Raw genomic sequence first — 14,813 nt, forward strand, 5'->3', positions numbered from 1 at the left:
TACAATTTGTATTTTATTTTTAAAATTATTTTGTATCAGACCAATTTTTCTTTCATCGGATTTAAAAATTGCAAACTTAGGAATTTTTTATTTTACAACGTCTCAAAAGAGAGTAATTGAATTTTAAATTATCTTTAAACTTTCGGCTCACCTAGTATTTATATTTGTATGTATGTAATACATGTATGCACGGTTCGCACGTATACACGTACTCATACATGTAATACAAAATTAGAAATAAGAATATATGTATAAATGCATATGTCATTGTTATCTACGATTCTGCGACGTATAAAAAAAATGCCAATCCGTATAGCTTTCGCTTTCATTCTCGATTGAAACCATAATCCATAATGATCGTTTAAAAGGAAATTATAATAGTCGAAATACGTACGTATGTAATAAAAATAAAAATATTAAAAAGTGCTAATGTAAGGAAACAGATGTTACAAAGTCAATTTGACCCAAATGTCGAGGATTAAATTTATGTAAAAAAAAAAAAAAAAAAAACAAATATGTTGGCAGTGTTGCGAAGACGCAACTGTCTATGTAAATTAAAAATTAAAATATGTCTAATTAAAGATGGTCAATTATTTCGAAAGTAAGCTTCTAAGTAATCGTAATAAATGTAAATATATAGTTTAAATTATTATTCTTTTCACACGCAATCGTGCGTTATCAAATTTTAGTAACTTTTTAAATACTAATATTCAACGGGATATGACTACAACGATTTTGAAAGAAAATTCAAATAAAAATTTGCTCGATGACAATGCCATCTGTATCGATAAACCAATGGAATGGCCGACCGGGAAAAGAAGTCATTTCAAATTTCACGAAGAGACCGAAGCTGCTATGAATAAACAAATAAATGCTGAATTTAAGGCTTTTTATTATTACTTATCTATGGTAAGAAAATAATATGATATTTCAAAGTATGCATTAAACAAACATAATCTTTCCATTTATCTTATTTCTTACAAACATACCATGAATGCGTGTACACGAGCAAGGCCGCATATTTTGGGCGCGTAGACGTTGCATTGCCAGGTTGCGAGTCATTTTTTATGCAAATGCATCAAGAAGAGCATGAGCATGCTTTGCAATTTATCGATTATGTTAAAATGCGCGGCGGCCAAATAGAATTGTGTCCGATTTTACCACCAGTTGATCCTGATTGGAAGTGCCCTCTTCGTGCATTTAAAGTAATCTCGAATAAATAAACATACATTAGTATAAGTATAATATTGCATTTTTAATTTCATTTATAAATAATCATCATTTGTCTATAATTATCGCAGACTGCCCTGGGACTTGAGATAGAAGTCAGCGAAAAATTGGTCGATGTAAATGCAACAGCTGAAAAGCATGGTGATTTAAACGCAAGTGATTTCATTGTCACGGGTTTTATGGAAAATCAAATGAAAAGCGTCAATGAAATGGCAAGATTCGTAACAATTTTATCAGGCATAGGGGATCAAGCATTGGCACGTTTTATTTTCGATAAGGATTTGCTCGATAATCATGTATCGTCGGAATTTAACGTTTTTAAAAAAAGACTACATTTGAAGATAAATCAGAAGTAAAAGATTAAAGTCGTTCATCTTTGATAGTTTTTTTGTTGCGTACCTAATTATAACTTTTGTACGCTTGTATATAAATGCGTGTGTGCATTATACATATTAGAAATAAAAAAAATACCATCCATATTAATATCGTAATAATCCCTGAAAATCAATAATAATCGATAAAACAAAATAGAATATTACTATATATAGTTACATTTAACGTTGGAACGTGTAGGATATTGGCAGCCATGTTTGTAAGAACAATGATACTAACAAAGCACAAGTAAGCGTGAGTCAGTTTATGCAATAAAGGCGGGGGAAAAGTGGTGAGATATTATTTGAACAAATATACGATTAAAGTTAGTTAGAATTGCTTTCGATATATTGACGTTACAATATTTACAATAGAATTTGAAATAGATAATAATTTAAAGGAAACGCGTATAGCTTTGAAACGTAAGTTGAACGTACGTTACACAGTTTCTCGTTGACGCGTAATTAACCTTACTTTTTTTCTCTCTTGTCGTAAAATAAATTTAGATATCGCAATTTATTAATCATTTTTTGTTAATCACGGATGGACCCCTATCATTATTTATATTTCGAGGGTAAGTTTAATAATGGCTAGTGACTTATCAAGTGGATGTAACGAATCTCTCGAAGTTTTGGATGAAAGAGAGGAAGGTGAAATATCTTTGGAAGATGTGAGCTCTTCCGAGGAAGGACACCTCGGTTACGGATATGGGATCAAAACTGGAAGATGCGTTAATTGTCTTTCCACTCAACGTTGTACGCCATGGTGCACTTCTGCTAAATATTACCATCACAAGAATTCTAATAGAAAAGGTATCAATTTATTTTCTTACATTTCTTAAAACAGTGAATATTCTTAACCCTTAACAGCCACACACACGAGGTGACTAGTATATGGTAATTGGGTTACATTAGGCTGAGGTGTGACCATTAAGGGTTAAGTTTATGAGAGCACGTTACGTGCTCTCTTATTTGAAAGATATATTTAAGTAAATATGTATACATGAATTTGATACCCACTGTACAGATTTTTATTATTTATATTTATATATTATTTGTCTAACGAAATAGAAATTTCTTTCTTGTTTTTTCCATCAAGATACGGTCCAAGAAAAGGAAAATCGACATTATGCAAAAGACTCAGGATCCGCAGGAGTCAAGCATACTGCCTCTACGTTACAAGAAAAGAATGATGATCTTGTACCTATTTCTAGTGACAGTGATATGGAAATTGTTGGTCTTGTGGATAATTCTAAACAGAAGCGCTCTATGTCAAGATCAAGAAGTAAGAAAAAGAAAAAGAAGGAAAGGAACCATGTTTCCAGCACCAATGACGACAACTTGGTTTCTTCGTCCTCAATAAATGTTGTTGTAGGAGAGACTACGTTAAAACACAACAATGACAATTCTAAAGGAGACCGTTTGTCCAGATCTCATCGTAGAAATTTAAGTCCGTTGCATAGGAGATCAAGAATAACTACTAAATCTCCAACTAGAAGACACAGACCGTCAACATGGTTCAAAATGCCTCTTAGGAAATCAAAATCGCCTATCATGCGTAGCAGATCGCCGGTATTGAGAAAATCCCCTCGTAGACTTAGATCTCCAAAAAGATCTGAGCGTCGATCGCCTACAAGAGCGATATCAAAAAAGATGTCAAAAAATGAACAGTTGCCTTCGTCCAATGCTTTTAATGAGAATGTCTATGGCGATGTAAATAAATTATTAAAGAAAGTAAGACGTTTAGATTCTGTTAGAATTCAAGTGCAAGATGAAAATGTTAAAAGCAAAGAACACAGTTCGTCATTAAAAGAAAAATTATCAAATATGATAAAAGGTATGTCAGACAATAACGATAATGTAACTAATTGTACCAAAGAGAAGATGGTTACGTATGTGAGAATAAAAAACGATGGCGACGACGAAGAGGATTTAGCATTGTTGAGACAAAAAGCGTTAGAAACGAAGCAAAAGCGTAATGAGAAAAACAACGAACAGAGCAAAACAGATTATGAAAGTAAAACGTCCAGTTATGACGACGATCATGACGAAGAAGATCTCGAGTTGCGTATGATAGCATTACGTTCTGCAGTATTGAAGAAACATCAAGACAGAGTACAGAGAGGCGTAAAGACTAAAAAATATGATATTTCCTCTATTTCTCGTAGTAAAAGTCCATTTAATCAGAGCTTTTTGGATAGTATATCTATGCCTGGTGAAACACATATTGATTCGTTGCCACCAGCTGCTCAAATGTTTTCTTCTTCGAATGAAGTGATGCATACTGAAGATATGGAACTAGATACTGATATTGAACAGGAAAAAGAAAAATTGCCATATTCTCCAACAGACAATATTACTAATGATATACCCATAGACACGCACCTGTTAGGAATGCAAACATCTGATGTTTCGTTTATTAATCTTAACAAAAGAACTAATAGTCCATTTTTCGATAATACAAATAATCAATTGGAACACGGAACTTTAAGAACAGGCATTATTGAAAACAAAAGCTATTTATCGAATATGATAAACTGTGCAAATACCGAAAGTACATTTTATGACATTAATACAGATGCTCCTTATTCTCCATCTGATTCCATTGAAACTAGCAAATCTGATATTATTACTACCAAACAAATTAATGAATCCATATCTACCTCTCAATTTAGTGGTACACATTGTAATATAACTAACGATATATCTAGTACCAATGAAAATTACATGCCAATGGATATTAATATGGGTCAAGAGAGACCTTATTCACCGACCGATGCTCCTATATATGACCCTGATCTATCTCAAACGCTTCCATTGATACAAACATCTTTTTCAAAAACTTCTGATTTAATGTCCCCAGAAATGATGTACGATCATTCTTATGGAAATTTGAACATATTGAAAAGAGAAAATCTACATGGAAAAGAACATGTTAACGAGATGGAGACTTTAATTACAAGAAATCAAAATGATTTTCCGCATTTCTTTGAAGAAGGTTCTATGTCTCCCAATGATTCAATGGTAACGATTGATGATCTTCCGGATGCAGACGAAGTTGATCGAGAAAAATGTTTATCTTCAAACTTGGAAAATAAGGATAGTATGAATAATAATCCAACTAATAAAGCAGAAAACACGAAATTAGCTGACGAACCGCTCTATATGCATGGTGTTCCAGATGTTACCAAAGATATCAATAAAATTCCTACTCTTATCAATAGAACATTGGTTCCTGCAACAATATTAAAATCAAATAAACAATTGCAACAACCATGGCCTATGAAAAAACATGAAAATCATATTGAACCAACATTCAAAAGTGCCGAAATGCAACCAATTCCAATTGATTTAAATGTCAATGCAAAATTAACCACTCAGTTCAAACCTATGAAGCTTACATCTGTTGCAAAAAAACCACAAACAATATTAACTACACCTGTAGCATTTAAAAATTGCTTAAATGACGAGAGTATAAATAACGTAACAGAAGACGCGCATGCTACCTTACCCAAAGAACAAGAAATTAGTCCTAATATTTCATCAGCTAAGTCAGATAAAAGTGTTCTTATTAATATTACAGATTCAGTGCCTAAGAAAAAGAAACGTGGAAAAAGAAGTAAAAGGAAGAATAATAATACTATTCAAAATATTAAAATTACAATTTCTAATGAAAATAAAAAGAAATTTGAGAGTGACTCTGGTGCATCAGGAGAAACAAATGAAACTATGATGAATATGGAAAGTGAATTACCATCTAGCATTATTCACAAAGAACAAAATAGTATATCTAATGCAGCAGTTCTCACTGATTCTGATAATGTGAAATTAACAACTAAATTGAATCAGGAAAGTAATTCACATCTATCTAATGAAATAGAAAAAGATAGTATTGTACAACATCTTACAAATGTAGAGAGCAATAATAATTCATCGCTTAATGTAGTAAATGAACACATACCAGAGAACACAAAGAGAAGAAGGCCAAGCATAGACGAAGACGAGGAAGCTTTGAGGGCAAGTTTATTAGCATCATTAGCAAAACGCTCAAAATCTTCGGATATCAGTTCTTGCAGTGCATCTGTGGTTACCACAACTGCTACATTATCATCTATTAGTAATGTCCCAGTTGTACAGAAAATACAACAGACGGATACGGCAATACCCACGTATCAAGTTCAAAGCAATAATACTATGCCCCATTCATTATCACAATTCGCATTTGCATATAATTCTGGAGATGAAAAAAATCAGGTGCCCGGTGCGCCAGTACCATCTACTGATATTGCAAAAGAAAATGCTATCGTCAATGATACGGCTTCCCGTTTAACATATATGGCAAATTGTAATAAGAAAAGACCACTTCCTTTGTTAAAAGGTCCAACAAAAAAATATCTAAAAAAAGTCTCAATTCCTGCAAGTACAAAAGTTGTAAATAATGCTAAAAAATACCAAAATACAGTAGTCCAAAAGAAATTAATTTTACAAAAAGCAGTATCTAATTATAATGCTGACAAATTGTTAGATAATAAATCAATTCTTAATATAAGGCCTTGCGAAAATAAATGGATAAGTAATACAAAAGTCATATCTTCAGACATGCAACGCATTGTGATAAATTTAGGATCTGACACTGAGGAAAGCGATTCGGATTATGAAAGATATAAAACTAATTCTATTTCTGTGTCAAGTTCGGATAAAGTAGAAAAACGTCCGATTTTAAATATTCCTACGACGGAATTTGAGAGAAGCGTAGATCAATTTTTAAGAGATGTTAGAAAGAAACAAGAAAATGCAGCAGCTAGCAAACAAACTATTCCTTTGCATAACGTAACTAAAAAGAATTTGTCATCCGTTACGTCAGTAGAAAGTAACATTTCTCCTGCTGTTCATACACCCTTGGTAAGTATTTTACGTATACATTTGTGCGCATACGTGCGTCTAATAAAAAGTTGGACCAAAAATTAATTACTCGTTTGTGAAAATAATTTTTTAGGCAGTGCGACATCTTCCAGTATCAAAGCAAGAGGAGTATCGTCGATTGAAACAACAAATTTTCGAACGTGAAATATTAAAAAAGAAAAAGACCGCAGAAACTGGTACTTTTAAGACAACAAACAATATTAACAGCGCATCGTCACATTCCACAATGTCTGATAGTTTAAGCAAAGAATCGTTGCCATTGTCTAAAGAGAATCCAATTGGACTTGTAAAGACTCAAAATCTAAATTTACAAATATCTATAAAAAATAATAACGAAAGAAATATCGAGGTGGTAAAAAGGAATACAAATTCCTCGACATCTTCGGTTATTCCAAATTCTAAAAAAAGATCTTTGCAAATGATTGTTTCAAATCCTTCCAATGCACAAACGTCGAACGAAAAAGTATCTGAACACAGTAATAAGATAATGAAAACAACAGAAAATAAATATCCACAAGATACAAACAAGTTTAAAATAGCAATGGCTTCGTTGAAAGTATTAACTACGGACGAAGTCAATCATAAACTTGTTCAAATTCAGGTAGACCAGCACGAATCTGATCGAACAATAATGATAAATAATAAAACAGATTTATCGGAAAGAACAGACTTAATAAATACTGAAAACAAACAAGATAATAATGTAAAAAAAAAGAAAGATGATAGAATTGATGTTGAATTTAGTCAGGATCATGCTAAGGAACACAACGAAATGAATAAAGAAAATGAACAAGAAATGAACAGAGATAACAGTAAGTTAACTATCGAAGATATTAATAATTTGGACACGTTGAATGTAAATTTATCGATAGAAGGTGAAAATTTACACAACAAAGAAACTACAGCAAAGGATCAATTATTATTTACGTTGGTACAAGACGAAGCAGCAAAAAAAGATGATACAGATTTAAATTTATCCAATATTGAAAGTAGCTATGAAAATGATATAATATTAGCGACAAATGACATGAAAATAAATAAAATACAAGATCTCGAAGAATTACAGGAAAGTATAAAAAAGGATGTTACAACAGAATTAAATTCTCTTGTTAATCTTCCGAGGATAGAACAAGTACGACACTTAATGGACACGGAACAAAAATTAGTTATGAAAAGGTACAATTGATTTCTTTTTTTTTTTTTTTAAATATATATGTATACATTTTTATTATTTAATTGTAAGAAAAGATACTTCAAAAAAAGACAATTTATTTATGATACAGGTACTTAGTATTAGACAATCTTGCTGAAATGTCAGGAGATTTACGTCAATGGAATATGGAGAGAGATTTGCAAACAAGTTGCGTGGAAGAAATTAAAAAATTAAAAGAACAATTAAGATTGGCGGAGAAAAAGTTACAAGATCATCTTAATAAAATTAATAGTATAGGTCCTAAAGTAATGGATACGCGTAACAAAATCAATAATGGAAGACGAGAATGTTTTAAATTGTCGAGAATCTGTAAAGTTTTAGGCACCAGAGTTATAGGACTGGATTATAAGTATGAATGAATTTTCATGATTTATAATATTTCTAAAAGGAAAAGCCTTCTTGTGTATCCCATGAAATTATATATTTGTTTTTAATTTTTTTTTTCTTTATTAGAATACCTAAAGCTGGAGCAGATCTTTTAGAGAACAAATTAAAAGAGGTCGTCAATCATTCACGACAACTTTCCCAAAAGAAAGTACCTTCTGTTCGTGTATCAGAAATGCATAAAAATGTTATTCCTGAAAAACAGACTGAACCAGAACCTGTAACCGAACTTGAATCCGAATCCCAACCCGAACTTGGACCCGAATTCCAAACTGAAACTGAACCCGAATTCCAAACTGAAATTGAACCCGAATTCCAAACTGAAACTGAATCCAAATTCCAAACTGAAACTGAACCCGAATTCCAAACTGAAACTGAATCCAAATTCCAAACTGAAACGGAACCCGAATTCCAAACCGAACCCGAATCCGAATTCCAAACCGAACCCGAATCAGTACTTCAAACTGAACCCGAATCTGTATTCCAAACTGAACCTGAACTTATAGAAATAGAAATACCAATATTAGAAAATTCTGTTGTAATAGAACAACAGGATAAGGATCTTTCTGAGAATAATAATATAATGATATCGGAAAATGGTACTGCAGTAACATTAACGAATACTCGGAAATCATTGAAACAAGAAAATGAAGAAGAAGAAACGGCAGAAGAAAGTGATGAAGAAAGCAAGAAGAGAGATAGTACTTTTCCCAAAACAAATGATATAATAAGGCATGATCATTATTACGATAAAACGACAATTGGAGCAGAATATTGTATAGATAATAATCTTACCAGAAAGAATGGAGATTGTGATATTATTTGGTATTCGAAAACGGACCCAAAACATTGCCCAAACAGGGCAAGAATTTTACAAGAAATCGATGATCGGAAAAAGAAAGCTATCGAACCTTATGTTTCGATGTTAACACATTTGAAACCATCAAGGTTTGTTCTACGATGTAATATGAGTGTATCCATAGATGTATTTACACATCTTTGCGTTTTTTATATTTTTTAATTAGGAACACGGATCCCCATGGAATACTTTGCCCGTACGAGTTAATGGGAACTTGCAACGACGGAGATTGCCGATTCGTTCATCAATCTGTCATCATGTATGATCATCAGTCAACGGGAGACAAAACGTTAGAAGAAAAACAAGGTGGTTCTAATCTTTAATTGCGAATTTTAATGAGTCGTCTAATTATCATCTATAATCTTATCGTCGTATACGCGTTTGCGAGAACGCATTGTGTTTACACGATATCAAGTGATGTCTTTTCTTCAATTTTCTTTTTTTTTTCTTCTTTTTTCTTTTTCCTTTTTCTTTTTTCCTTTTTTCTTTCTATCTTTTTATTTTTCTATATACAGACCATATTAACATTTCAATCAAATCTATGTGCATTGAAAATTGCAGACTGTATTGATCTAGACGCGGTGCATTTTGATCACCCAAGTAGAAGCAACGCCCGAAGATGGTAAGTTGTCCTCATGATGTGGAAGGAGTTTTTGCACAAAAATAATTGCCATTTTAACATGTAAGAAATCCGCATCTATGATAGAACAAAAAAGAAGTAATTTATTTACCGTCTCATTTCAAGTGTCTATTATATATCATATATAGACATAGGGGGAAAAAAAACAAATGAAAAGGAAATTCTTCCAAGTATCTATTTTTTACGCATGTAAAAAACAGTGTCTCGCGCGCGCGCGTATGTATATATGTATAGTATATATAGTGGAACATACATACATAAATATATATACATTTATACATCTATATATTAAATATATGTATATATACACGTATATATACACGTATATATATATATATATATATATATATATATAGATATGTACATGTATACATGTATACAAATATATATGCATAAGCTACATGACGATCAAAGTGTGTTTAACGTATGCAAATAAGGAGATGATATAAAAGATGAAGAAGACGTTCAATACGAAGATTCGAAATTAAAGAAGAAGACGGCCTAATGACCAACATCGGGGATTGTGTGGAGTATCTTTTCATACTTCGATATACGTTACCTCATAATTAATTAAAAGTCTTGTACCTGTATAATAAAAATTGAATATTTTATTCCTTTCTATGATATATAAATGTATTTTATTAATTATCAAATATTACATGGAATATTATTTCTTTTTTGAAAAAAGAGATTATAAGTACAATAAGAGATTATAAGTACATAATATATAAGAAAATAATAGAAAATATTAAATCAAAGATTAGAGATACATGAAATATTTTTAAACGCCATATTTATCGCCGGGGAAGTCTCCCTGATTATAATATTTGTGCCAAGGTAATTTTCCACTAATACGAAGCTCATCCCAATTACGAATCCAGTCATTCGGACAAATAGAATGAAAAGCTCGTTTAAACCACGTGCATGCTTCGTGTCCTTCCCCAAGAATATGTTCGCATCGATAAAAATCCGTATACATGACATAGCATCGTAATGTTTGATTTTGTTGTTGAAATCTTTATTACGTTGTATAACAATTTTTTAAAAAGTTGATCTATTATATTCATAGCTTACATTTATCTATACCTTGGATCTGATCCAGGAGTAGAGGTAAACTTCTGTTTAGTTTTTTTTTTATCCTGCAAGCACGGATCATTTTCGTCAACCTCGATCGTTATTTTCTTAGAAGAAGTTTTTTTTTCTTTAAACGATTTAGGTGGAACATTATCTTTTTCATTGTTTATCGACATAAACGACATTAATTTATTTAAATGTTTTTCTTTAGTTTCTAATACTATTATTTTTATAGATATAATACGGTAATAATTGAATGCTAGTTTTGGCTTGATTGATACAATAAAGTTCTTCTATTAAACTGCTCGATTGATAAGACAAATCTCTACTATTATCTACTTGTATAACAATTGCATAGAGCTAAGGGCAATTATTATTTTCAAAATAATTTAATAAAAAGAACTAACGAAGACAAAATACGCTCGTAAACAATTTTGAGCTCCAAAAATATTGATTATAAGAATATGAGTTTTATAAGAAAAGGTAATTATTTCCAATTACTTCACTGTCCGCTTTAATTGCTCCCAATCATTAAATCAGAGTTAGGCTTTAGGTCGAATTCTTTTTGTTCTATAATCTTTTTTATGCATTTGAATATTTGCTTACGAAATTTAGATTTATCTTCCTCATCTAATGATTTAATCAACTCTAATAATTTATTAAGAAATGCCCAATCCTCGTCCGTTTCCATCAATTTACTTGATAAATATTTGCCTAAAACATCTGAAACATCTATCTTTTTTCCCGTTTCTGATTCAATCTAAAAAAAATTCACACAATGATCAAAATAAACAGTCGAATAAAATAATGAAGCATTATACACACAATAATTTTTTTCATTCATAATAGTTTACTTACTGTTATTCCTTGTTTTTTCTCATTCTTAAACATTTCGTCACTTTCCAGATTTGCATGATACCAACTATTCATCATAGGTGGAATATCTTTTATAAAGTATAACAGTTTTCCTAAAGGTGATAATGAGCCATTTGCTTCATCGAAATCCATTTCGATGAATGGATTTTCTACAAAATACATTTCTTGAATGGTCATCCATTTATGTCTTGTTGCTCTTACTAGAATAAAAAAAAAAAAAGGATAATTTAGATTTTAAATATATTGTAATATTGTAATTGCAAGAGAGAGCGCAGTTAAACTATTGTCCTAAACATCCTGCTACTGAGAATGCAATGTCAAAGATTTCTTCGTTACGAAGAAATTCATGCAAATTTTCATTATTGTTTGGTGGTCAATATAAAGGAGGAAATTCATATCTTTAGAAATATTAGAAATATATCAAAAAATTACGTTGCTGTGCCGCCTTGTGTATTGATCGTCGATGAAGAGCATTTTGGATTAGATGAAAATTTACTCAAATGTTCTTGTAATAGGATTTTGAATTATCGGTTATCACGAGATAAACATTATATTGACTTTACATTTGATACAAAGTCAAACAAATGGAGAATATATAATATCGATTATGCCGTTGATGTTATCAAATGCATTATTATTTTAAATTTGACGTTTGAAAGATTCTACGACAATTAAGTGCATTCTTGACGACATATCGATGCATGGAAAAATTATTTTGATTATTTGACAGATTATTACAAAAATATAACTTACAAAGTTTATCTTGTATATGTTCAGGTAACTCCTTGTAATTGTTTATTAATTGGCAGCATATATCGATCCACGTTTCCCTTCTTTTACTTCTAACTTCATAATCCTTATGCTTTGGATCCCATAAAATTCTTCTTTTTTCTACTTCTTTGATTAATGCTATTGTTAGATTCTCTTTAGATTCCATTTTTTCAATCGAAAAATTGACAAAATCTCAGATTAAAACAACGATTATTATTCAGTAGTATAGATGAGTGAAGCTACAAAGAAAGAACGCTGAACTATTCCTATGTTTAGGGTCAAGGGTTCTATTTATAACCGGAAATAGTACGTTAGAAGGGCCATCGAAAGTTCTGGTAAATCATAGATTTACGAAATTATATGAACGTAGACTAGAAATATATTTATTTACTATTTATTTATTTTTATGTCAAATGCGAGATGATACGTTGAATATATAAAATGTTCGAATGAGTTTTTAAATTCAGAAAAGGATTATTTTGATTTTGAAATATAATTTTTGGGATAAATTTCGTCGAGTTCACTAAAGAAAAGTATTGCCAATATTATAAAAAAAAAAATAAACGATTATAAAACATAGATATTAGGTATGGAATTTTTCCAAACGAGTACGGTATTGAAACAATGTTCGTACTATTAATAATAGTTTGTACTTTTGTGCTGTTAATATAGGAGCAAATATTATAAATCATTAAAAACAAACTCTTGCATTTTATTCTCATCGCTTTACTTATTTTTCGGAATATATCTTGTGCATTTGTATGCTCGTTTATCATTTTCACATTATGAAAATTAAAAGAAAATCAATAAAAAAAAAAAACATTAACAACACAATTTTAGGAACAAACAATTCCCTGTTTTGTTTGTACTAACCTTTATTTGACAAATAAAAAGTATTCATTACAAATAATTGTAAATTGTTATCTTATATAGTACACACATTGTGTTAAATGAGCGAACGAATGGTTCTCTCTCTCTTTCTTTACATTTTTCTTTCATTCAAATTCACTCTCTCTCTCTCTCTCTCTCTCTCTCTCTCNTCTCTCTCTCTCTCTCTCTCTCTCTCTCTCTCTCTCTCTCTCTCTCTTTCTCTCCTTGTTAATCATTTTATTTTATTTTATCTCTTTCTTGGATATACACAAGCAAATATTCGATCGCGCACATAATCTTTTCTTCGTGAATCTTCATTTTACGCATATATCTTTTCTTTCCTCCACCATTCCATTAATCATCCCTTCTTATATACTTGATGCTTACTTTCTTTTTAATATACGTACACACATACGCACATAAATGCATGCATAAACATTCGGACAGATACACACACATGCGTACGCGCAGCACGCTCGCTTCTTTTTACTGTTCAAGTAATCTTTTTTATTTTTATTTTTATTTTTATTTTTATTTTTATATATATATATATTTTTTTTATTTATTTATTTGTATATATATGTGTGTATGTGTGTGTGTGTGTGTAGGATGTGTAATTTTTATCACTGTAAAACATGATTATTACGATAAAAGTGTTGTTCTTTTTTCCCTTAAAGGGAAAAGAAAAAAAATCATCGAAACAAAAAAATGCATACGCTCAACACATACAAAATGGCGGCTTTCATTGTAAGGAAATATAGTTTTGATTTTTATAATAATCTTTTTCTTCTTCTTCATCAACCTTGTTGGGATTAACCGGCGACATGTTTTCTCGATTAATTGTAAGACACAAAGGGGGAGGTGGTGGTCGTTCTCAAACGACGAACGATCTATTTGTTAAAGATTATGTTTGTTCTTTTTTTTCTTTTTCCCCAACGAATCGACTTTGTCGCGTATATTTCGCACTTCGAAGTTTATCTCTCTTCTTCTTTTTACAATATAATAATAATAATAATAATAATCAAAATGGATTACTTAAAATCTTATTGCTTTGCATATTTATAAATAAAGGGGCCGGGGGGGGGGAGGGGAGAAAAAAAGAGAGAGAGAAGAATATATTTTATGTACGGTATAAGGAAACTTTTTTCAAAAAATATTTTTCGTAATGGAACAATTTTATAAGAGTAATAGTAATAATAATAATAATAATGACAATGGTAATAAGACAATAAATTCCTTTCAGATTTACATACGAATTTTTTATATCTTTCTTTCTGTATATATATATATATTATTTTTTTTTCTTTTAAACACATTTTTATGGTTGTAATAGGTCAATATTAACAAAAATAAAAATTGCAAGTAAAAATTTGATACAGGGATGGTAAAAAATAATCGAAGGTATACGCGCACTCAACAAACACGCTCGATTCAGCATAATAATAATATTATCAATACAAAAAATTTATATATATATACGTATATATAAAGAAAAGAAATCAAGGAAAAGGAAAGAATATTGATGAAAGAAATGATTCATCTTTCGAATAATTATCGTAAAGATCTATTAAAACAAATTACAATATTATTTAATTATAATTA

At 30.6% G+C, this 14,813-nt stretch overlaps 3 protein-coding genes across 5 annotated transcripts; 2 read left to right on the forward strand and 1 right to left on the reverse strand.

Moving 5' to 3' along the window:
- Positions 1–79: 79 nt before the first annotated feature.
- LOC106791344 (soma ferritin-like) lies at positions 80–1,688 on the forward strand. Its single transcript, XM_014756920.1, has 3 exons — positions 80–909; positions 1,014–1,205; positions 1,302–1,688. The coding sequence occupies exons 1-3, from the start codon at positions 721–723 to the stop codon at positions 1,584–1,586; spliced, it is 666 nt and encodes a 221-aa protein (XP_014612406.1). The 5' UTR covers positions 80–720; the 3' UTR covers positions 1,587–1,688.
- A 139-nt stretch (positions 1,689–1,827) lies between these two features.
- Positions 1,828–10,246, forward strand: LOC106790705 (putative leucine-rich repeat-containing protein DDB_G0290503). 2 transcript variants are annotated; one of them, XM_014755810.1, is made up of 9 exons: positions 1,828–2,024; positions 2,109–2,414; positions 2,701–6,503; positions 6,598–7,700; positions 7,808–8,086; positions 8,191–9,069; positions 9,147–9,286; positions 9,542–9,602; positions 10,058–10,246. In XM_014755810.1, the coding sequence occupies exons 2-9, from the start codon at positions 2,189–2,191 to the stop codon at positions 10,062–10,064; spliced, it is 6,498 nt and encodes a 2,165-aa protein (XP_014611296.1). In that variant the 5' UTR covers positions 1,828–2,024; positions 2,109–2,188; the 3' UTR covers positions 10,065–10,246. The 2 variants fall into 2 exon arrangements, with proteins under 2 accessions (XP_014611296.1, XP_014611287.1); XM_014755801.1 differs by having other exon boundaries at positions 1,836–2,414.
- LOC106790718 lies at positions 10,244–12,723 on the reverse strand. 2 transcript variants are annotated; one of them, XM_014755831.1, is made up of 4 exons: positions 12,324–12,723; positions 11,553–11,770; positions 11,196–11,454; positions 10,244–10,759 (listed from the first exon to the last, which is right to left on the reverse strand). In XM_014755831.1, exons 1-3 carry the CDS (start codon positions 12,505–12,507, stop codon positions 11,209–11,211), a joined length of 648 nt encoding a protein of 215 aa, XP_014611317.1. In that variant the 5' UTR covers positions 12,508–12,723; the 3' UTR covers positions 10,244–10,759; positions 11,196–11,208. The 2 variants fall into 2 exon arrangements, with proteins under 2 accessions (XP_014611317.1, XP_014611308.1); XM_014755822.1 differs by having other exon boundaries at positions 10,747–11,454; positions 12,324–12,721.
- Between the last annotated feature and the right edge of the window lie 2,090 nt (positions 12,724–14,813).

This window comes from Polistes canadensis, unplaced genomic scaffold (genome assembly GCF_001313835.1).
Source record: "Polistes canadensis isolate GaletaPanama2010 unplaced genomic scaffold, ASM131383v1 scaffold_7, whole genome shotgun sequence".
NCBI classification, from domain to species: domain Eukaryota; kingdom Metazoa; phylum Arthropoda; class Insecta; order Hymenoptera; family Vespidae; genus Polistes; species Polistes canadensis.

What these genes read in the sequence shown, in the direction of transcription:
- LOC106790718 (XM_014755831.1), bottom strand. Translation starts at nt 12,507, where the DNA reads ATGGAATCTAAAGAGAATCTAACAATAGCATTAATCAAAGAAGTAGAA. An exon ending in ACATATACAAGATAAACTTT is followed by an intron (nt 11,771 to 12,323) that starts GTAAGTTATATT and finishes TTTTTATTCTAG; the next exon opens with TAAGAGCAACAAGACATAAA. An exon ending in AGAAAAAACAAGGAATAACA is followed by an intron (nt 11,455 to 11,552) that starts GTAAGTAAACTA and finishes AATTTTTTTTAG; the next exon opens with ATTGAATCAGAAACGGGAAA.
- LOC106790705 (XM_014755810.1), top strand. Translation starts at nt 2,189, where the DNA reads ATGGCTAGTGACTTATCAAGTGGATGTAACGAATCTCTCGAAGTTTTG. An exon ending in CAAGAATTCTAATAGAAAAG is followed by an intron (nt 2,415 to 2,700) that starts GTATCAATTTAT and finishes TTTTCCATCAAG; the next exon opens with ATACGGTCCAAGAAAAGGAA. An exon ending in AACGTTAGAAGAAAAACAAG is followed by an intron (nt 9,287 to 9,541) that starts GTGGTTCTAATC and finishes TGAAAATTGCAG; the next exon opens with ACTGTATTGATCTAGACGCG.
- LOC106791344 (XM_014756920.1), top strand. Translation starts at nt 721, where the DNA reads ATGACTACAACGATTTTGAAAGAAAATTCAAATAAAAATTTGCTCGAT. An exon ending in TTTATTATTACTTATCTATG is followed by an intron (nt 910 to 1,013) that starts GTAAGAAAATAA and finishes TACACGAGCAAG; the next exon opens with GCCGCATATTTTGGGCGCGT. An exon ending in GCCCTCTTCGTGCATTTAAA is followed by an intron (nt 1,206 to 1,301) that starts GTAATCTCGAAT and finishes TAATTATCGCAG; the next exon opens with ACTGCCCTGGGACTTGAGAT.